Source organism: Trametes versicolor, assembly GCF_000271585.1.
Source record: "Trametes versicolor FP-101664 SS1 unplaced genomic scaffold TRAVEscaffold_1, whole genome shotgun sequence".
In the NCBI taxonomy this organism is placed as follows: Eukaryota; Fungi; Basidiomycota; class Agaricomycetes; order Polyporales; family Polyporaceae; genus Trametes; species Trametes versicolor.
In genome coordinates, this window is record NW_007360321.1 from 1493016 (window position 1) to 1511928 (window position 18913).

Sequence of the window (18913 nt, forward strand, 5' to 3'; positions counted from 1 at the left end):
GATGGCACGCATGCACACCTTCCCGGTCTAATTGTCCTGAGCCCATGTACTATAGTGCGGCGATGGGTGTACGAGCGTGGTGTAGTCTGTAGACGATGAATGAGCATGAAACGAGATGAAACGAGAGCGGGAGGTCGCATCTGACGCGGGACCCGGAGAGGCAGGGAGCATTGCACGCTCTCCAACCGACGTCGATGAGAGCGCAAGCGACAGGCTGAGCCGTCTCTCTCTTCCTCCCCTCTCCTTCTTTCCTTCCCTTTCCCTCTCCCCTTCCTTCTCGCCGTCGCCGTCCCCGACCTCGAGCAACCGTTGATGTTTTCTCCGGAGTACATCGTCGTCCCACCAACTCCCATCAGCACCCCCCATCCGCCCTCCCCTCGCCTCAGCCGCGACGTCGACGGCCACTCCCTCGTCCCGGAGCTCACACACTCCTCCGAGGGCTCGTCGACAGACCGCGACCGCAGCTCCTCCGAGACGACCATCGTCACTATCTATTCCATGTATGAAGAAGACGCTGGCAGCTGGTCTGCCGCTGCCTCCGCCGTCAGCCATGCCTCCCGGCCGCAGTCTCGCCCGACCAGTCGCGGCTTGAACCTGAACCTCAAGGACGGTGTGCACATCGCCACCTCCGCCATGCCTGCCTACCGGGACTCGTATAACCCCTCCGCGCTCGACGACAGTGCGTTCTACGACACCACCGCCGCGTACGACCTCCGCCGCGCCAGCATGGGGAAGCGATTAAGTGTTGACAAGCCAAGACACTCTGTCGTTTCCGCCGGTTCTGTTCAGCTTGCGTACGCAGACTCAAGGCCGTCCTCCGCCTACAGGCATTCCACCGTGGAGAGTATTGGGAATGGTGGAGCACCCCGACGTAGCACCGGTTCAGAGCGCCGTCCTTCAGGTCCCCGGAGCAGGCCATCTTCCTCGCATAGACACAAGCCCTCCTCGTCTCAGCAGTCTGCGGCCAGCACTGACATCCCGCGCGTATCTTTCTCACTTGATGCGACGGACCCCAAACCACTGCCCCAGACCCCACCTCGCTCACCTCTTCTCTCGCCGCCCTCGACCCCAGGCACACCATTCACTCCCCCATCACGACCGTCACACCGCGATACCTCCTCGCCTCCAGAGCCCTCCTTACAAATACCTGGGTCCACCTCTTTCTCTCCGACGTCATCACCGCACGGGTCTACGTCTCAGTTCAGCACGCCGGAAAGCAAGCACTCAGCAGTTGCCCGGTCAGAAGGGGAGGATGCGGATGCGTTTCATGTGCGGAGCACGTATGCACAGCTCGAGGCGACCGGTGTCAAGGGCGATGGGATCGAGGAGGGTGTCGAGCGTACCCGTGCCCGCGTGGGTGGCAGCCGCGCAAGTGAGATCCGTGCGATGCAAGCCCTCGGAGATGCGGCAGAGAAGACGCGCGAGCTTACCCCGCAGGAGGTCGAACTGTTGTCGAGCTTGGACAGGTACGCATACAACCTGTCAATCCACGGTCGCAGGCGCTGATTAGGTCGAAGGTACGGCTTCTTCCAAATACCCTCGCATGACCGCCTTATTCTCCTGAACGCCGAACCTCTGCGCCGGCCACTTTCGCGGATACCTACCGCGACCACCACGGGCCCTGCGAGTCCCCCACCACTGCCCAAGCAGCCTGGCAGCTCGCTCTCTCCCAAAGAGACCGAACGCATGGCGAAATGGGGCCGGATGCTCGTCCCGGCCTCGCGCGATCCGGGCAGGAACATCGACATGTGGGCCGTGAAGCCGACGAAGGAGCGGAAGCTACGCGAGCGCGTCTACAAGGGGATCCCGAACTGCTGGCGCACCGCGGCGTGGGAGGTGCTGATGTGCCGCTACTCGCGTACGGGCAAGACGGAGCTGAAGCAGCTCATGGCGGAGTATCACGAGGCACTGGACAAGCCGTCTTCGTACGACGTGCAGATCGACTTGGACGTCCCGCGGACGATTAGCGGACATGTCATGTTCCGGACACGATACGGGCAAGGGTGCGTACTCTCGTTGTGTTTCAGGTGGACGTATGCTAAGCGGCGGGGGCGTTGTGCAGGCAACGGTCATTATTCCACGTCCTCCATTCACTGTCATTACGATGCGACACCTGTGGGTACTGCCAAGGGATGGGTCCCATCGCCGCGACATTGTTGTGCTATTTCGAGCCCGAGCGCGCGTACGCGTCGCTAGTGCGGCTGCACGACTCGTACAGCATGCACTCGATATTCAGCCCTGGCTTCCCCGGGCTGCTCGAGGCGATCTACGTGCAGGAGCGGATGACGGAGCAGATGATGCCCGCGGTGTACGCGGCGTTCAAGAAGCACATGGTGTCGACGACGTCGTATGCGACGAAGTGGTACATCACGCTGTTTGCGAACTCGGTGCCGTTTCAGATGCAGCTCCGGCTCTGGGACGCGTTCCTGCTCGAGGGGCACGACATCTTCGTTATCGTTGCGGTGGCGATTGTGTGGGTGTACCGAGGTAAGCGTCGCTGGTGGGCACTATGCGGGGATACGCTGACGTGCTGCCCCTAGATCACATCACTTCGGAGTCGGCGAACTTCGAGACTGTGTTGTCGATGCTCTCTTCGTTCTTTGTCCCGGAAGACGAAGACACGACATTACAGTGGATCGAGAAGGCGCTCGGGGACAAGAAGTTGCGCGCGGACATGGTGCGCTGGAGGCAAGACTGGGCGCGGCTCGTCGCGTCTGGCGAGAACGGTACGGCGCTGCTATAGCATTGGCACTTGCATGGAGTCACGGACTCGATGCTCGACGGACACCAGCTTCTTCTCTCCCCTTCCTCACCATTCCTCTCCTCGCATTCTCGCATTGGCATTGGCATATTCGCATTCGCATACCGCATGGGCATTCACGTTCGCATCGCATCACATCTCGTCGTCGCATCCCCGGACACATGTGAGCTGTACTTCAGCATCCTGTTGGGTCGTCTTGCTGTGTGTACATATCCGTCCCCTCCTTTTCACTCTCCCACTCGGATTTCTCGGATTTCTCCTTCCCTCTGCCTTTTTAACCTGTCGCTCCTCATCGTCGTCCTCCTCACCCATGTCCGCTGCTCTCACCATATTCCCCCGTCGCATACGCATATCCCTACGTACTCCGGACTAATCGCGATACCACTCGCTATACAGTACACCATGCCCGCCGGCTTACAGTAGAGCTTAAGCTTCCAGCAGACCAACTCAACTTGTACCACGCATAAGCCGTCAGGGCGAATACAAAGGCGATGTAGAGTTGCAGCGTCAGTCCACCCCGGCAGCAAAGACAAGATTCATCTCCGAGGTGCGTGGCCGTCCGAGTCAATGTATCGTTTCCAGAACCCAGTGCTGCAATGTACCACATCGGTGGCCTGTGGGTGAGTGCCCGCGCATCTCAGCTCGCGTATCTTTCCTACTTACGCAACATCCTAGGACGCCCATGCACCGATCGGTCTGCGTCTGGCCACCTTCCTCCGCGTCCTCCATTTCCCGGGGTGCCCGCGACGCTAATCTGCTTGGCCGTTCTGCGGCGAGCTCTGATATCGCGCAGAACGTTCGCACACCGAAGACGCGACGCCGCTTCGGTGCGCTGCCTTCACCCGCATTTGGGAAGCGTGTGGCCGCGCGTCAGGTGAGCGCGTCCCGTTTTGGCAGCGCCCTTGTATTTCGCGCGGCGCGCCGTGCGCTGCGCGTCCGGAATGGAAGGTGTTATAGTCGCGCTCTCACAGCTGGGGGATGCGCCAGCTCGGATAAAAGGACGCGGCCAGGGGCGGAAGAGCCCCAGGCTTCTCCTGCCCATTTGCCTGTGCATACGCCTTCTGCGGTCGCTCGCCACCACCACTACCACCCCCTACCACCACCTCTTACGACCCGCACGCGCGCACTGCACGTCGCTCGACGCCAGGCCCCATCGTCCCTGCAGAACTTCACGACTGCACGACCCCCACCCGTTTCACGACACACCACCCCCATGTCGTCCTACTACACCTCGCCGCCGTCCTCGCCGATGGCGAGCTTCTTCCCGACGGGCCCCGCGGCGCCGCACGCGTTCGCGTCCTTCCAGCAGGACCCGCGCGATGCGCAATCCATGTATGCCGCGCTCCGGCCGAGCAATGCGCACAACGCTGCGCAGGGCCAGCGCAGCCAGGCGAGCCACACCGGCTCGCTCAAGAAGGTGTTCGGCAAGTAGGCGGACCACCTTCTCTCGTAGACGTCGGCGGGCGTGTGGTGCGGGTTGGAGGTGGGCGGCGGGACGTCCTTGTCTGGAACGAGGTGCCGCGTCGCCTTCGCGACCATGGAGCGTTGGAGGATGTCTCTGGGCGTCGGGAGACAACAACAACCATCCGCTGCACGCCGCACATGCTGCCACCGCCGGCACATCCCCTGGGGACCCGTCCCCGGAACCTACCGCGAGCCTAGCCCTTGCGCTTCCGTTCCGAGGACCCTTCCTGGGATCTTCTACATCACCATACTCTACCCGCGTCACCTCAATTCATGCCCCCACATGTCCCCCTCATTGCACAATCGTATTCTTCACGTCGGCACGACCACGACCACATCCCCCCACTACATCATCGATCATCACCGTCCCGCATCTCACATCTCGCATTTCACATTCCATCTTCTCTCTGCATTGCATCCATTCTTGCCGCATCCCGCATCTGTAGACTGTATCTGTATCCATAGCCATGAACTTATTGTGTCGCGACGCGACCTTGATACCATTGACATCGACTTCCAGGTTGGCGCCCATTTTTTATTGTGAGGCGGACGTAATACGCCGCCTCTAGTAAGCTTCACATCGAGAGGTAATAATAGCGAATCCAATCTGACCTGGTCATTATACACTGTCCTCTTCAAATGTGAAGACAATGTGGAAAGCCCGGGTTTCCATATGGTAGCAACAGCCGAAGGCAAGACGGGAGTACGAGAACGTTGCGCGATTACACCACTCACATGGGTCTAATCCGGGTGAAGACTGTTGACTTGGTGGTTTCGCTCCTAGCTTATGAGTTCGTAAAATGAACGCTGCGTCCGTTCGTACATCTGGATACAGAGCACAGTCAGTCGATGTCAAGGAAGGTAGCCTAGAGGCGAGGTCGACTGAAGATGTTAGTATACCTAGCTTTACCAACTACGTCATGTCCATCCCCGCACCCTCCAGCAATCCCAGTATACCGCCCGACGCGCCCACCCCAGTAGCCTGCCGAAGCTCCTCCACCGCCTTCTCCACGCGCGCAAGACCCGTTTTGTCCCCGCCTTCGCCACCCACCTCTAACCCCTTCTCAGCGGCCATCTCGTCAATCTGCTTCAACCGCGCCAGGACAGAGTCATTGATGCGCCGGAGTGCAGCTTGTTCGGGCCCATCAGGATGCCCCGCGTACAAGGCCCCCAACAGCTCGTGCTTGCGCGCTGAGTAGTGTCCGAGCGAGCCCGCGGGCGCCTGTGCGAAGAGCATATGGCCGGCTTGCACTGGCCCCGCGCCGGGAGCGGAAGGGTCGGCGGTCATTCGGAGCTGGTACGGGTCTTGGTGGAGGGCGAGGTAGGTTCTGTCGACGTATCTGTCTAGAGAGTGCAATGCTTCTTTGGCCTTGCGTATTTTGTCGCGTTTGGATGGGCGACCTTTTTTCTTGGGAGCGGCACTGGTTCCCGCCCCGTGGGATGGCGTGCTGGAGGAGCTTGCTTGCAAGACCATCGAGGCTTCTTGCCCATCCGGCACGAATATTTCTCGAGGCAGAATGCTTGGATTTTGGGCGTTCAAAGACGAACGGGGCATTATTTGGAAGGCCTGGGCGTCCAACATCGTGGTGAGAACGTGGGTGACGTATGATTTCAGGGGACAGAGACCAGGTTCCTCCAGAGTAGAGGGTATCTCGAGCATATCCCTGTATAGGTCTAGGTGCCGGGAACGATAATTTTGTTAGTACTGCAGATCATTTCCTAGCGAGGTGAGGTCACCTAGTGGAATCACAATATATGGAACCGAGAGGATCGGGGGCGCAGAAGTCGAAGGCTGGGTTTCATGGAAGGTATAGAGAGCAAATAGCGCAACCACGCGCGTAAGAGGCTCTTCTTGCTCCCCGAGTCGCTCTATCAACCAAAACGCGTCAATATAGTGCATAACTAAGTAGATGACTAAGTAGATGCAGCGGACTTGCCAACGAAGAGCCTGGTGGTGATCTTGAGAAAGGATTGCCGAGAGCGCCCGTCTTGTGCACGGAGGTGGAGCCATTGCCAGCCCTGGTCTGCCCATAGTTTCCTGAAAAGCTCGAATGGCCGAACAGAAGGACTGTATTGCTCGGAAAATGCGTCGATCAGCGTAGAGATGTCTTCCCGGAGGGGATTGACGTAGAGGGACGACGTAAAGTAGCTCGGTTGTAGGGTGATTTCCCCCCGTGTCGCAGACGGTTCTGGCGCTATAGACATTGCCTAACGCCGGCGCAGAAGGGAGAACGGAGGATGGAGGGAATGACTCAGGCGCTTGGCCAGAGGCCGCAGGGCCAAACAGCGGACAACAGCGCGAACGCGTCTGTGGCACGTGCCGCGCGGAGCCGTGGACAAACCGCTTCTGGTCTAGCGCCTGTGTCCGTCTCTCCTTCAGCCACATCTCCTGCAGCACTCTCCTGCCCTCTGCCGGTATATGCCTCGCTATCCGTAGCCTGCCTGCTCTAGTTGCCCTCTCTGCCACAAAATGCCTGCTGTATTCAGACACCCCAGCGCAGTCTCCTGCTTCTTCTGCCAGTCTCCCGTTACTCCCCTCCCGCGCAACCCGCGCTCCTTCCGCTGTCCCCACTGCGACTGCTGGAACCGCTATGATGAACATGGGGAGATCACCTCGGAAGAGCCTGCAATGCACGACGAGAACTTGAACGCTCGTTCCTTCGCGAAAAGAGGTACGTGCCCCTGCATTATACCCGTTCGTGGTCAACCTGTAACCCTACTACAGCTTCACCGCGCAAAGACCGTTTCCTATCCGCGTACGGGAACACTGTATTCTGCCATACGTGTCAGACGAACCAAATGCTCATCACAAACCTGTTGTCCAACTATCTCCCTACGCCTGACGTATGTTACACCTGCTTTACTCCGTTCAACTCAACTCAACTCGTGTTTTGTAGGACCCGGAGTATGAGGCGCGTCTGGAGTCTCTTCCGGAGTACCGCCAGTCGGTTGAGATACGCTACCCTCCAATATGCGCCAACTGTCTACCCGCCGTCGAAGACGAGATTCGCAAACGCGACCACATGGCCCGGGTGCGCGCTCTCGGTGGAGCTCTGAAGACCACCAGGGGCACGGACAGTCGCCGCCGATCCTCTGCCACGCAAAAGGAACGGGACAAACTCGAACGCGAGCTGAGAGCGTGGAAAGTGCGCGGATGCTTCTGGGTCGGAAGCTTGGCCACCGCCATTTGCGGACACACCTCTAGTAAGCATCATATTTTACGTGGCTAACCGAACCTGCGCTCAACTCGTATAGTCGCTGCATCATATCATCCATTTTCCTTCCCGTCTTCTATGATACCCGTACTCCCGGCTCTCGTCGTGGTCTCTATTCTATGGACCGCGTGGGATCCCACCTACGCCACATTCCGAAGAGCACAGTTTCAAGGAAGGGCCGTCCGCGTACACGGAAAGCGGACCTATAACGTCAGTCTCCTCCGCTATGTCACACACGTGTCACAGCTGTACTCACTCCTCCTCAGTTTCTGCAGCTTATTGCGTGGTCCCTACGGCTCAGTACCACAGCAGCTTTGGCCGTAGCGAAATATCAGCCAGAGTATGACGTGCTGCACCTGTGGCAAGATCCCCGGTCGGAGCGTGCTCGGATATTCTGTGGAGCCATGCTCTTTTCCGAGATTGTCGTAAGTTCTGCAGCAAAACCAAGCACATTCGATGCTCATGTTCATGACTGTAGATTCTCATCTCGTCGCACCTGATCCTGAAAGTGCAACACTCACCTCCAGTCAAACTCATCGGCCAGAAGGGACATCTCCGCGCTCTGTCACCGACCCCTTCCCTTCCCTCTTCGCGATCCGCCACCCCGGCGGTGTCCGAACCCGACCTCCTCGCCACCCTCACCTTGTCGAACAACCCAGTGATTGCAGCGCCTCCCGCCTACAACCCCATCTTCGGGATACCATCGTTCTCGTCTACCGGCGGCGCCCCACCATCTCCCACGCGTAGAGGCAGGAGTACAGTCGCGCGATCACCTAGCCAGGATATCGACATGGACGATGACGACGACGATCGCGACCCAGACGCCATGGACATCGACCCGTCCTCGCCCGTGAAGAAGGTGGCCCGCGACGACGACGCGTCGTGGTTGCGTCCACAGCGCTTCTTTGCGCCGGAGGAACCGACGGGCCTAGAGAACCTCTTTGCGAGGACGATTCGGCTCGTCGACAATTCTGACCAAGGTGCGGATGGCGCGAATCAAGCGCGTCGTGGGCAGTCGCAAGGGTTGGCGAGGCGCATCTTGCGCGCGTGGCCTGTTTTGGTTGCGCTATGTATTATTCCATTATTGGCGGCGGCGGGATATAGGTTCTGGGATGTACGGAGGCAGAAGGACATGGTTGTGCCAATATGAATTTGCCCCGTTGTATCGTGGGGGTTGTTTGGACCGTTGTGCACTTTGAGTCGCTTGCTATCACGCTGTGTACGAAAATTCAAATTCTGGGTATGTTCATTCGTGGTAATTATGTGGATGTGTCGTAGCGCCGGGAGGGATGGTCTAGAAGGAGCATTGCGATAGAAGAAACATTGTGGGTACCCGTCAGATGCTGGAATGCTAATGCCGTGTCTGCTCGAGTTGTTAGCTTGTTTTTAACCCCACGGCATATCGTACTACTGACCTTCTCGGCACCGAGCGTTCTCATCAAGCCTTCATAAACCCACAATGCAGAGGCGTTCACGGGGAACGCTCTCAGCAAGGTAGGTCCAAGACCGCGATAGTACCCTTTGAACCCGCCTTCTGCAACTATCTGCCGCGCGGTGGCCGTGAAGGAGAGTTTGGGACGATCGTGTGGGGTCGCCATCATACGGCTGTGTAAGGTAGCGTAGTGAGTGAACGCGACGGCTTCTGCGGGCCATGGATGACTGACTTCTTGATGTTGTCTGCCGGGATAGCCATGATCCAGTAGACAAATGAAGCGAGTCCGCCAGAGAGGAAGTTTGCCATCGGCGTGCTGATCTGTGTAGGGCTCAGAATCTCGACTGCTCAGATGCAACTTACTGCTCACTGCATAAGGTGTCCCATCCAGCTTTGAGAAGCCTCTCATTAGAGCCTATTATATGCATTAGCCACAAATATGAATATATCGCGAGGCGGTGAGCTTACCTCGAACGAGCCGAACATGAAGAGGAAGTTACTACGGAACGCCAGACTGCCAGAAAAGCCTGCCCATAGGCCGAGCACACCCCGTGCTCGCACCACTTGACGCAAGCAGTCAATCGGACCCTTATATACGCGGTCCGCCGATGATCTTTGTAGTTGCAGCTGGAGTTTGACTTCACGCAGAAAGGTCGGTGTGTAATTCCTAGAGGAGAAATGCAAGTTTACATACCCTTCAGTTGTTCCATAGGCGTAGCCAAGAGCGCGCTGGGTGTCGCAGATGCATTGTTAATAACTGCCACAGAACAGAAATAGACTCAGCGGATTGCAGGTACCTTGTCCAGCCCGCGAAAAGGCCTGCAATGCCATGGCCCACGAGAGTCAGTCGCTTAACGTCAGACCCAGGTACAGTCTCCGTCAGACCGTGCTCCACGAGGAAGAGGCGATAGTTGTGCAGCGAGCCAAGAAGAACCGAGTCTATCGCAGCCCACCCTACGGCAGGAGGTGTTGCACCCTTGTACAGGGCAAATATAGACTGGATTTACCGTGTCAGTTGAGTTAGAACAGCAACAGTGGCACGAAAGCATTACCTCGTTCCGGACGGTCCGCAGCAAACAGTCGACAGCGCCTTTATATGTCCCGGGCGGGGAGCATTGAAGCCTTGTCTTGATAGTGTCAAACCTTACGTATGTTCCATATCAATATCAGCTGGTGTCAAGTGTATGGGTCTCTGGGCACGATGGGTTACACGATGGGTTAGACGTGCTGAACTGTACGATCTCACCTTTTAGACTACTAACCCGTGTCCAACGGCCACCTATAAAATTCATTTAGTGCTCGACGCTGAAGTTCCGGTGTCGTGCTGCCCAGGTGCGTGCAGAGAGCCAGTCTGGCAAGCAAAATACTGCAGCAGTAAGAGAAAGTGAATCACCTTCATCAAGCCTGCCGTTCGTTGCGTTAATTTTCCGGACGGTCATTCGTACCCTGTTGCTGAATCTCACCACTTCCAACACCAGCTACGGCACCTACCAGCCTCACATTTGGGGCGTTTGACTCGGATGCCATCTTTCAGCAGACGGTTCGGCGAGCACACCCAGTGTGTGGCAAAGGACACAACGCGTCAACGCGGCACGGCGAAAGCGGAGAAGAGAAGAGACGCCGGCACATTAGCAGCGTCGGGCCGCCGATCAGTATGACACGTTATGGGCGCCTAATCAACCTTTCCCCGGACCCCGGGCTCAGTCACCGTCGGCCGGCAGAGGAAACACATCGAACAGACGGTCGCACACATCGCCTCTCACGTCTGCGAGCAACCACGTCCGCTACTCACCTCTTGCTCTAACGACACCATATGCTCTTTCTTGCTTCTCTCATGCTGTAATGTCTGACGAAACGGAGGACTCCAAGCAATGCCGCATCTGTCTGGACGGGGAGGTACCGGAGCTGGGTAGGCTCATACGCCCATGTCTCTGCAAGGGTTCAATTAGCGTGAGTCAATGTGCTGTGCGGCCCCAAGAAGAGGGATGAAACATGCTCATCCGCTCTGGGATGTTCAGTTCGTACATGTGAAGTGTCTCCAGCGGTGGCGGAACACCTCCGCGTCCCGAAGTGCATTCTATGCCTGTCCGCAGTGCGGGTATCACTACCATTTCGCGCGCACACGCGTTGTCGGTATAGCCACAAACCCAGGTACGTAACCCTCTTCAAATGCTTTCGATACTGCTAAAGTACTCACCCCTGTTTACAGTCGTTGTAGCGGCGCTATCCACGCTGGTCTTCACAGCGATCGTGCTTATGAGCTCTTTCGTTACCACCTGGTTCATGGGAGACCAGGAAGACACCTACTTCTACTGGGCGCCCATTGACATCTTCCGCACCCTCGTTCGCATGACGGTCAACTTCTTCGACGACCGAATGCTGGACAACCCCCTCCTCAGCCGCCGTGCTGGTTCCTTCAGGCTCCGGGAGCCCAGCAGTCCTCCCGGATTCTTCATGCGCCTGTTCCAGCGCTTTCTGCTGGGCCTGCCCGTTGTCGGCGCCGGCTCAATTGCGCACATGCTGCTGTCTATACCGATGCCGTTCCGATGGCTGCGAATGCGGACACGCCGTGCCGGTCGCGAGTCGAAAGATTTGGTGGCGCTCATCGTCTTAGCGGTGGTCATTGCAGGTGCTGCCAGGTAGGCACCTTCCTTGCTCCGACTTTGTGCGTGGCGCACGTTCTCATTGCGTCGACGCCAAATCATAGGGCGCTCTACAAGGTCTACCAGTTCACCGAGAAAATGACGAAACGGGTGCTCTTGCGAGCGGAGGACGCTATCTTGGAGGTTGGTTGAGGCATGAGAACACGGTACAAAACCTGGATGTCTCTTGGATGGACTCTGTGCTTGAATACAACGGCTTGGATGCATAAGTTATTGACACGGATCGAACGTTTGTAATATTTGCATGTAGTCTCCACTATATATAGCTGCTCATTTTTGAACCAGCGGAAGCGTATTTGGTCCAAACTTTGATGTGGCATGCAGTGGTTGCTGTACTTACTCGTGCACGGGCGTCAAAGCGCAAGGATCCTTCGATTCGGGAGAGGCTGGCGGTTCGGCTGTGCTTCCTGGTCATCCACATACATGATCGTGCCCGCCCGCCCCAGACTACCTACTGTCAGCCACCCAGCCTGTTGGTCATACAAATACTGCTACTCCCTGTCTCCTCATCACTACCTAACCTTCAAGTTCAAGTGTCCCGCCACCACCTCCCCAACATGCCTGGCCCTCGCCCCCCTATGGACCACTACCTAGATCTCCAGCATGCAATCCGTGAGGTGATCAGCCGCCCCGACTTCGATGCGGCTCTCCCTCCGCTATCGGACAAGACATGGATGAAAATCCTCGCCCAGACACAGAGGGTCGTAGAGGAGAACGACAGGCTGGAGTTCCTGGGCGACGCCCTCATGTACGCCACAATCGGAAGGCAGCTCTACGCCCAGATCCCAGACGGGAACCCTCACCTCTACACGGTACGTGCGTCTTGCTTGTCTTGAGGGATACTACATGTCATGCGTGTGTTTGAGATAGTCTGTTCGCGCGGCGTTGCACTCGAACATGACGTTCGCGATGCTCGCCGAGAAGCTGGACATCCTGGCGGTAAGTGACTCGGTGCTGAGGGCTCTAACGCGCAACACGTTTGGCGAGAGCACGGCGGCGCCCGCGAAGAGCAAGTCCCAGGTCAAGGCCACCGCTGATCTCTTCGAGACGGTCATCGGGGCGTACTACCTGGACCATGGCTTCGAGGCGCTGTATGCCTGGGTGAAAGAGATATATACCCCCTTGATCGCCGCCACCACGCAGACCTTCTATGCATGGTGAGTGTGGTTCCGCCCGTTGTCCGGACCGCGAGGAGCTTACCTTGTGTGTCGCCACAGTAGGCGCGGTAACAGACCACCAAGGCCTGCATATTTGCCCCCAATGAGATACGAAATTCGATCTCGGCGCGGGCCCCCTCCTCCTTCACCCGCGAGAAGGTTGCTGTTGAGTCCAGTGCCGCAAAGAAAGCGTGCTCTGGACAAGATCAAAGCGGCGCATGTGGCGCGCCGCAGCCCAAGTGCTAAATTGCGCATTATAGGTCGTCCCATCGGTAAGTCATCCTCCTTCTGTACGTTTGTTGAAATATAGCTAGACATCAAAGCAATACAGTACCCGCTCAACCCAAGCTTCTCGCTCCCAAACTGAGCCAAGCCTCGTCAAGCAAGGCCGTGATTCAGGTCGCCCCAGCAAAGAAAGCCGCGCCTATCTTTGTGGACCTGACACTCTCGGACGACGAAGAGGGCGAGATCGTCGTCGATCGGCCTCTTCGTCACCCCATGGTGACGCCACGGATTCCTCGCCGGACTCCCGCTAGTGTCTCCAAGCGACCTACTCCAGTGCCCGCCGCCATCCCTGCGGCTGACAGGGGTAGCGACTCGCACTCGGATTCGGAGTCAGAGGACGATAACACTCTGCAGAGCATGCTCATGGAGATGCCCTCCTCGGACTCGGACATGGACTGCAGCTCGGACGGGGTCGAGTCGCCCAAGCACCACTCGAACCTCGCACCGTTGCTGACGCGGACTGGGTACCGCGGCGCGTTCGATTTCAGCACTCAGCAGCCCGTCACGCCTTGGAGAGGCGTTATCTTCAAGTAACCCCCGCCACATGCCACTCTTCCTGCCTACACTCTATGCCACCGTATGCCTCATGCCGCAATGTTTATGTCTTGATATGTTGATACATTAATCCATCATCCCCTACTGTTTCCACTCCGGCGATCATGCGTCCGCCTCCTCCCTTTGCCGCACACCCAGCGTTACTATTCTACTTTCGTTCAGTCTATTTGCCTCCTGTTTCAAACACGCACTTGTGATGTATATACATACTCTTCGAACGACACCAAACAGGCCTCCAGGTTCTATCCACATGTGTCGAGCATCTAGCGCTCACAGTAGTAAGGGTGAGTGACGGTACCACAGAGCACAGGCTTGTTGCGGTGCGCTCATCAGTACAAACCTCCGATCTCCATTGAATTTGTAACAGCCGAAGACGTGAGACAAACCTCGTCCTCGTGTAGGCATCGATTTACGGTACGCAGAGCGCCGACTGTCCATGGGGTCGCCGCTTTCTCATCCCCGACGGCAGATATTCTTGAGCACTCTATCGGTTTGCCTCGAACGCCCGGCGTTCACATGTACGTTCGCCAGGCACCGGCCTTCATCGAGCCCCATCCCAGCCACCACAAACAGCATCGACGCTGTCCCGTTTGATGGCTGTCTGCGGTTGGCTGATGCGCGTGCTCGGCGTCGCGGTGCATGTGGATCCTACCTCCTCTATCGGTGCCGGCAAGATAGCACGTTCGTCACGCCCGCCGCGCTGCGCCCATCTCCCACAGTATAAAGATGGCGGGCATCGACGGAGCAGCGGCGTCCGTCTCCGCGTCCTCGTGCACCGAAGCCAAACTCCCCGGACAAGCTCAAGCCCGCACCCATGGCTCAGGTCGCCGCGTACGGTGTCGTCTCTGCGCTCCTCGCGCTCCAGGCCGGGGCGAGTGCGTCGTCGTTCTTCTCGCTCCCGCGCACGTTCCCGAACATCTCCGCGTGCGCGAGCGCCGCGAGCGCGTACTCGTGCGAGAACACGACCGCGATCGCGAACACGTGTTGCTCGCCGACGCCCGGCGGGCTCGTGCTGCAGACGCAGTTCTGGGACACGTACACCGGGCTGGAGAAGAAGGGCCAGCTGCTGCCCAAGGACAGCTGGACGATCCACGGGCTGTGGCCGGACAACTGCGACGGGTGAGTGGGCTTGTGGGTATAGTTTGCATGGGCGCGACACTGACAGGGGCCTAGGTCGTTCGAGCAGTATTGCGACTTGTCGCGACAGTTCGATCCCGCGCCGTCACCGGCGATTCTGCCTGACGGGACAGCGGTGCCTGCGTACAAGGGCCCTGGCGTGGACACGTTCGTCGCGGAGTTTGGCCGTCTCGACCTGTTGGATTACAGTACGCGTGAAATTTTAGTGTTTGCGTCCGTAAAGCTGACTATTTCTCGAATCCAGTGAACAAGTACTGGGTCAGCCAGGGTCAAGCTAACAACGGCTTCTGGGGACACGAAGTATGTCAGCGCGATGGTTTGGAAGAGACGGAACGACAGCTTACCCCGTCCCTAGTTTTCCAAGCATGCCACTTGCACGTCAACGTTTGACGTTGCGTGCTATGGGCCCGACTACAAGAAGAACCAAGACGTGGTTGACTTCTTCGACGCAGTAGTTCGTGCGTTCAAGATGTATCCCACATGGGAGATGCTTGCTGCGTGAGTTGCTCCTCAAGATCACATAGTCGGAAACTTACGTGGGCTCGCTGCTTCGTAGATCCGGCATCCAGCCTTCCAACAAGACCACGTACTCTCTTACGCAGCTGCAGTCTGCCCTGAAGGCACAAACTGGCTCCCTTCCGTTCCTCGGATGTGGAAGCAACGGCACCGTGCTGCAGGAAGTGTGGTACTTCCACCACGTCTTGGGCACCGTGAGTCCAATCTTGTTACCTATCCGATACCCGGAACTCATCTTGTGATATACAGGAACAATTCGGCCACTTCAAGACCGTCGATTCGACAACGACGTCTACTTGCTCAAAGACCGCCGGCATCCACTACTACGAGCGTACACCTACTTCGGAGCGTGAGGTCAGGCTACTGCCTTAAGGTGGAGGGATTCGCATACCTTCTGTATATGATGCTCGATAGAGCGTAGGTACAGACTGGCCGGTCTATATGCCGACCATTCAAAAACAATGATTTCTTGAAAGTCTAGCTTGGGTCTCGACGTGCGCTGTGTGGTCATGAGACCTCGCTTGGAGTTAGTCGAGCCGCGGCGAGAGGGGTGTGTCCTTGCGTCTCCCTTCTCATAAGCCACTCCTCGATTGTGCGATGTCGCAAACTCCAAGATGCTTCGCGGACGTCTTCACTGCTGGAGGAACGATACTCTGCTCCGTACCTTCCGTACCCGGACACCGGGCCCGCCTTCCGAGCGACTTTCAGTGATCGGGCGCTTGCCGCAAACTCCTCTGAACCGGCAAGTCAACGACCGCTGCTCACCACGTCCCCCTCAAGACGTCGACGAAGAGCCTATGCCGCCGGATTACGAGCTGCAGTCGTATTGGAAGACTCGGTTCGTCGGAGAGCAGCACTTCGAGTGGCTAGGAGACGGCAAGGACACCATCCTTCCCCATGTGCGCGCGTTCCTCGGGTCGCGACCCTCTTCCGGCTCGCCTGCGCGGTTGCTGCATATCGGCGCCGGGACATCCTCCCTGTCGGAACGACTGCGCGAACTATACATTGACGTGTATGGGGACAGCGTCGACGAAGGAGCGATTGTAAACGCGGATTTCGTGGAGGATCTAGTGGCCAGGAAACAGGCAACGGAGGAGGCGAGGCGAGCGGTCGGCGGGCCTGGAAAGGGTATGAGTTGGGTGCGGATGGACGCACTCGAATGGCCGGAGTTAAATGGCTTCGTGGATACGAACGGCGGCCTCTTCGACCTCGTGGTGGAGAAGAGTACCTCTGACGCTATCTCGTGCGGAGAAGACTTGTCCTATGGGGTCCCCGGTCCCAGCCTTCACCCTGTATTCAACGACTACCTGAAGACTCACGCAGGACGAACATTCACACTGTCTCCGGTGGAGGTGCTCGCGATCCATCTAGCGTCGCTCGTGCGTACCGGGGGCCTGTGGGTTGCTCTGACGTTCTCTTCCAACCGGTTTCCCTTCTTGTCTTCGCCGGAGATTATCGATGGCAACCCTCCGCGTGCGACGGACTTCTGGTCTCTAGAGAAAGTCGTTACAATGGATGCGCCGACTGGGGCGCAGAGCAACGTTCATGCGCCTGTTGTGCAGCACTACGTATACCTCATCCGTCGCAAAGCATAGCGTAAGTTTGGAGGCAAGAAGGTAGATATTTTCATATGCTCACCTCGCCGCTTTGAACAGGTTACGCGAGGACTCAAATCAGGAAAGGCCAATATCCTCGACATGCACCCCGAGGAATACGGGACTTCGTGGAGGACTTGACTCGTGAGAGGAAGGGGACGGGTCCAGATGCAGGACGATCTTGTTCCGTGTGTATCTATATGTTGTATACTCATCCCGATGAAAATCCTATGTCGCAAAACAGTATCATAGGGGGTGGTTCTGAGCACAGAGTGGTAGTTACAGACAGAAGGTGTCGGTACGGGGAGACGCGCGACTTGGCAGGACGCGAAGCGGTCACGTGGTATTACGCGGGTACGCGAGCCGGCAATAGTTTGTTGAACTCGATCAGCCACACCGCACCCTCCCTCCCACCTCCAACCGTGTCATCCTCCCCGAGCGTGTCCAGCCTCGCGCGCGTCGTCCGCCATGACCATCACACTTGACTTGGAAGCGTCGACCTCCGACGCCCCGGCCAGGAGAACATTGGCCAACCTGTCCCTCGCCGTGGCTAAATGCAAGAAGATCGTTGTCGTCACCGGCGCGGGCATTTCGTGCTCCTGCGGCATCCCAGTACGTGCCGTTTTACATGCAACGCCTTCAAACACGAGTTCAATGCGTCTCGCAGGATTTCCGATCTTCCGACGGCCTGTATGCACTCGTGAAGCAACAGTACCCTGACGTCGTGATGAAGGGACGCGACCTCTTCGACGCGTCTCTCTTCCGCGACCCCACATCTACCGCCGTGTTTTACACGTTCATCTCGCAGCTCAAGAAGTCTGTCGACGCGGCGACCCCATCATCCACACACCGCTTCATCAAGACCCTCGATTCTAAGAAGAAGCTACTGCGTTCCTACACTCAGAATATCGATGGCCTAGAGGAGCGGGTTGGTCTTGTCAGCACGTCAAGCCAGGAAGTAAAGTCGCATGGCAAAGGCAAGGCGAAGGTCAAAGCCAAGGACGTGCGCAACGTCCAGCTACACGGGGACATCCACCGTGTCCGGTGCACCTTCTGCTCGGCGGACTTCCCGTGTACACAAGAGCACCTGGACAATTTTCTCGTCGGCACCCCGCCCGACTGCCCGGACTGTGCTGCACGATGTGAGTCCTCCCGTCATCCTCGCCTGCACCAGAGGGTTGACCGGAAGCGCTCTCGCAGCCTCCGCTCGCGTTGCGCGTTCAGCGCGTGCGCTCAAGGTCGGCACGCTGCGCCCGGCTATCGTGCTCTACGACGAGCCACATCCGCTCGGGGACGACATCGGTAGCATGCACAGCGCGGACATCACGCGCAAGCCCGATATGCTCATCATCATGGGCACCTCGCTGAAGGTGCACGGCTTCAAGAAGCTCGTGAAGGACTTCGCGCGCGCGGTGCACGAGTCAGCCCCATCCCCCGCGGTCTCTCCGCCGAAGAAGAACGCGAAGAGCTTCGCCGGGAAGGTGATCTTCGTCAACAAGACCGCTCCCGGCAGCGAGTGGGATGGCATTATCGATTACCACGTCGCCGGGGAGACGGATCGGTGGGTGGAGAAGGTCATCGAGGACTGGAAGAAGGCACGGCCGTCAGACTGGGAGGTGCAGAAGACCCTCGTCGCGGCTGGCGAGTCGAGCACGGCGGGCACCTTCCACGTCGCCAAAGAAATCACGAACACGGTCGGCCTCAAGGGCAAAGGTACGTCCCCTCGCGCGCAACATCGTTGGCGACGCTGACGGCATACTCGAAGGCGCGAAGCGGAAAGGCACGCTCAAGCACGAGAATGTGCCTGTGCTCGAGGACGACGTCTTCGACATCACTCTGCCTCTCCCTTCGCCGCCGCCGTCACCCGGCAAGCGTCCGCGCAGCCGCTGCCACTACAGCGACGTGGAGATGAGCCCGTCGAAGAAGTCGCGCGAGGTCGCGGCTGCTGCAGCGCGCGAGCCTGCGGACTTCAAGGAGCGCGGGCTTCTCTTCGGGAACGCGACGAACGCCAAGCTACGAAAGGGTGCCTCGCAGAAGGATGCTCTCGACCTGGGCGAGAACGTTGCGAAGCCCCAGACCGCGCCGAAGAAGAGCACGAAGCCGCGGATACCCAAGGCTCAGGTCGAGGTGGTC

At 58.0% G+C, this 18913-nt stretch overlaps 10 protein-coding genes across 10 annotated transcripts; 8 read left to right on the forward strand and 2 right to left on the reverse strand.

Annotated features, from left to right (window-relative positions):
- The first annotated feature begins 267 nt into the window (after positions 1-267).
- Positions 268-3698, forward strand: TRAVEDRAFT_61885 (RabGAP/TBC). The gene is made up of 5 exons (XM_008034263.1): positions 268-1466; positions 1518-2003; positions 2063-2487; positions 2541-3381; positions 3437-3698. Exons 1-4 carry the CDS (start codon positions 313-315, stop codon positions 2741-2743), a joined length of 2268 nt encoding a protein of 755 aa, XP_008032454.1. The 5' UTR covers positions 268-312; the 3' UTR covers positions 2744-3381; positions 3437-3698.
- A 276-nt stretch (positions 3699-3974) lies between these two features.
- TRAVEDRAFT_110211 (uncharacterized protein) lies at positions 3975-4193 on the forward strand (the record flags this gene model as incomplete). The annotated part of the gene is made up of 1 exon (XM_008034558.1): positions 3975-4193. The coding sequence occupies one exon, from the start codon at positions 3975-3977 to the stop codon at positions 4191-4193; it is 219 nt and encodes a 72-aa protein (XP_008032749.1).
- Positions 4194-5138: 945 nt separating this feature from the next.
- On the reverse strand, positions 5139-6430 carry TRAVEDRAFT_32985 (uncharacterized protein; the record flags this gene model as incomplete). Its single annotated transcript, XM_008033762.1, has 4 exons — positions 5139-5745; positions 5806-5899; positions 5963-6094; positions 6163-6430. The coding sequence occupies 4 exons, from the start codon at positions 6428-6430 to the stop codon at positions 5139-5141; spliced, it is 1101 nt and encodes a 366-aa protein (XP_008031953.1).
- Positions 6431-6695: 265 nt separating this feature from the next.
- Positions 6696-8590, forward strand: TRAVEDRAFT_68039 (uncharacterized protein; the record flags this gene model as incomplete). Its single annotated transcript, XM_008034559.1, has 6 exons — positions 6696-6897; positions 6951-7069; positions 7123-7429; positions 7481-7650; positions 7707-7865; positions 7919-8590. The coding sequence occupies 6 exons, from the start codon at positions 6696-6698 to the stop codon at positions 8588-8590; spliced, it is 1629 nt and encodes a 542-aa protein (XP_008032750.1).
- A 186-nt stretch (positions 8591-8776) lies between these two features.
- Positions 8777-10439, reverse strand: TRAVEDRAFT_61887 (mitochondrial carrier; the record flags this gene model as incomplete). Its single annotated transcript, XM_008034264.1, has 11 exons — positions 10336-10439; positions 10266-10276; positions 10135-10151; positions 9925-10015; positions 9670-9869; positions 9567-9601; positions 9341-9510; positions 9243-9287; positions 9105-9193; positions 8856-9045; positions 8777-8791 (listed from the first exon to the last, which is right to left on the reverse strand). Exons 1-11 carry the CDS (start codon positions 10397-10399, stop codon positions 8777-8779), a joined length of 927 nt encoding a protein of 308 aa, XP_008032455.1. The 5' UTR covers positions 10400-10439.
- Positions 10440-10618: 179 nt separating this feature from the next.
- TRAVEDRAFT_158161 (zf-C3HC4-domain-containing protein) lies at positions 10619-11804 on the forward strand. Its single transcript, XM_008034560.1, has 4 exons — positions 10619-10822; positions 10891-11023; positions 11082-11511; positions 11580-11804. Exons 1-4 carry the CDS (start codon positions 10715-10717, stop codon positions 11665-11667), a joined length of 759 nt encoding a protein of 252 aa, XP_008032751.1. The 5' UTR covers positions 10619-10714; the 3' UTR covers positions 11668-11804.
- Positions 11805-12113: 309 nt separating this feature from the next.
- Positions 12114-12696, forward strand: TRAVEDRAFT_112323 (ribonuclease III; the record flags this gene model as incomplete). Its single annotated transcript, XM_008034561.1, has 2 exons — positions 12114-12347; positions 12406-12696. The coding sequence occupies 2 exons, from the start codon at positions 12114-12116 to the stop codon at positions 12694-12696; spliced, it is 525 nt and encodes a 174-aa protein (XP_008032752.1).
- A 1597-nt stretch (positions 12697-14293) lies between these two features.
- TRAVEDRAFT_55174 (ribonuclease T2) lies at positions 14294-15632 on the forward strand. The gene is made up of 6 exons (XM_008034165.1): positions 14294-14651; positions 14706-14857; positions 14914-14969; positions 15025-15167; positions 15226-15379; positions 15435-15632. The coding sequence occupies exons 1-6, from the start codon at positions 14347-14349 to the stop codon at positions 15555-15557; spliced, it is 933 nt and encodes a 310-aa protein (XP_008032356.1). The 5' UTR covers positions 14294-14346; the 3' UTR covers positions 15558-15632.
- Positions 15633-15810: 178 nt separating this feature from the next.
- TRAVEDRAFT_25445 (uncharacterized protein) lies at positions 15811-17005 on the forward strand. Its single transcript, XM_008033617.1, has 2 exons — positions 15811-16781; positions 16841-17005. The coding sequence occupies exon 1, from the start codon at positions 15983-15985 to the stop codon at positions 16778-16780; it is 798 nt and encodes a 265-aa protein (XP_008031808.1). The 5' UTR covers positions 15811-15982; the 3' UTR covers position 16781; positions 16841-17005.
- A 243-nt stretch (positions 17006-17248) lies between these two features.
- On the forward strand, positions 17249-18531 carry TRAVEDRAFT_108566 (DHS-like NAD/FAD-binding domain-containing protein; the record flags this gene model as incomplete). Its single annotated transcript, XM_008034562.1, has 3 exons — positions 17249-17392; positions 17448-17922; positions 17981-18531. 3 exons carry the CDS (start codon positions 17249-17251, stop codon positions 18529-18531), a joined length of 1170 nt encoding a protein of 389 aa, XP_008032753.1.
- Between the last annotated feature and the right edge of the window lie 382 nt (positions 18532-18913).

Coding starts and splice junctions, on each gene's coding strand:
- TRAVEDRAFT_61885 (XM_008034263.1), top strand. CDS start 313: ATGTTTTCTCCGGAGTACATCGTCGTCCCACCAACTCCCATCAGCACC. Junction 1,467..1,517: donor CTGTTGTCGAGCTTGGACAG/GTACGCATACAA, acceptor ATTAGGTCGAAG/GTACGGCTTCTTCCAAATAC. Junction 2,004..2,062: donor CGGACACGATACGGGCAAGG/GTGCGTACTCTC, acceptor GGCGTTGTGCAG/GCAACGGTCATTATTCCACG.
- TRAVEDRAFT_158161 (XM_008034560.1), top strand. CDS start 10,715: ATGTCTGACGAAACGGAGGACTCCAAGCAATGCCGCATCTGTCTGGAC. Junction 11,024..11,081: donor CGGTATAGCCACAAACCCAG/GTACGTAACCCT, acceptor CCCTGTTTACAG/TCGTTGTAGCGGCGCTATCC. Junction 11,512..11,579: donor GTCATTGCAGGTGCTGCCAG/GTAGGCACCTTC, acceptor GCCAAATCATAG/GGCGCTCTACAAGGTCTACC.
- TRAVEDRAFT_55174 (XM_008034165.1), top strand. CDS start 14,347: ATGGCTCAGGTCGCCGCGTACGGTGTCGTCTCTGCGCTCCTCGCGCTC. Junction 14,652..14,705: donor TGGCCGGACAACTGCGACGG/GTGAGTGGGCTT, acceptor ACAGGGGCCTAG/GTCGTTCGAGCAGTATTGCG. Junction 14,970..15,024: donor ACGGCTTCTGGGGACACGAA/GTATGTCAGCGC, acceptor CCCCGTCCCTAG/TTTTCCAAGCATGCCACTTG.
- TRAVEDRAFT_25445 (XM_008033617.1), top strand. CDS start 15,983: ATGCCGCCGGATTACGAGCTGCAGTCGTATTGGAAGACTCGGTTCGTC.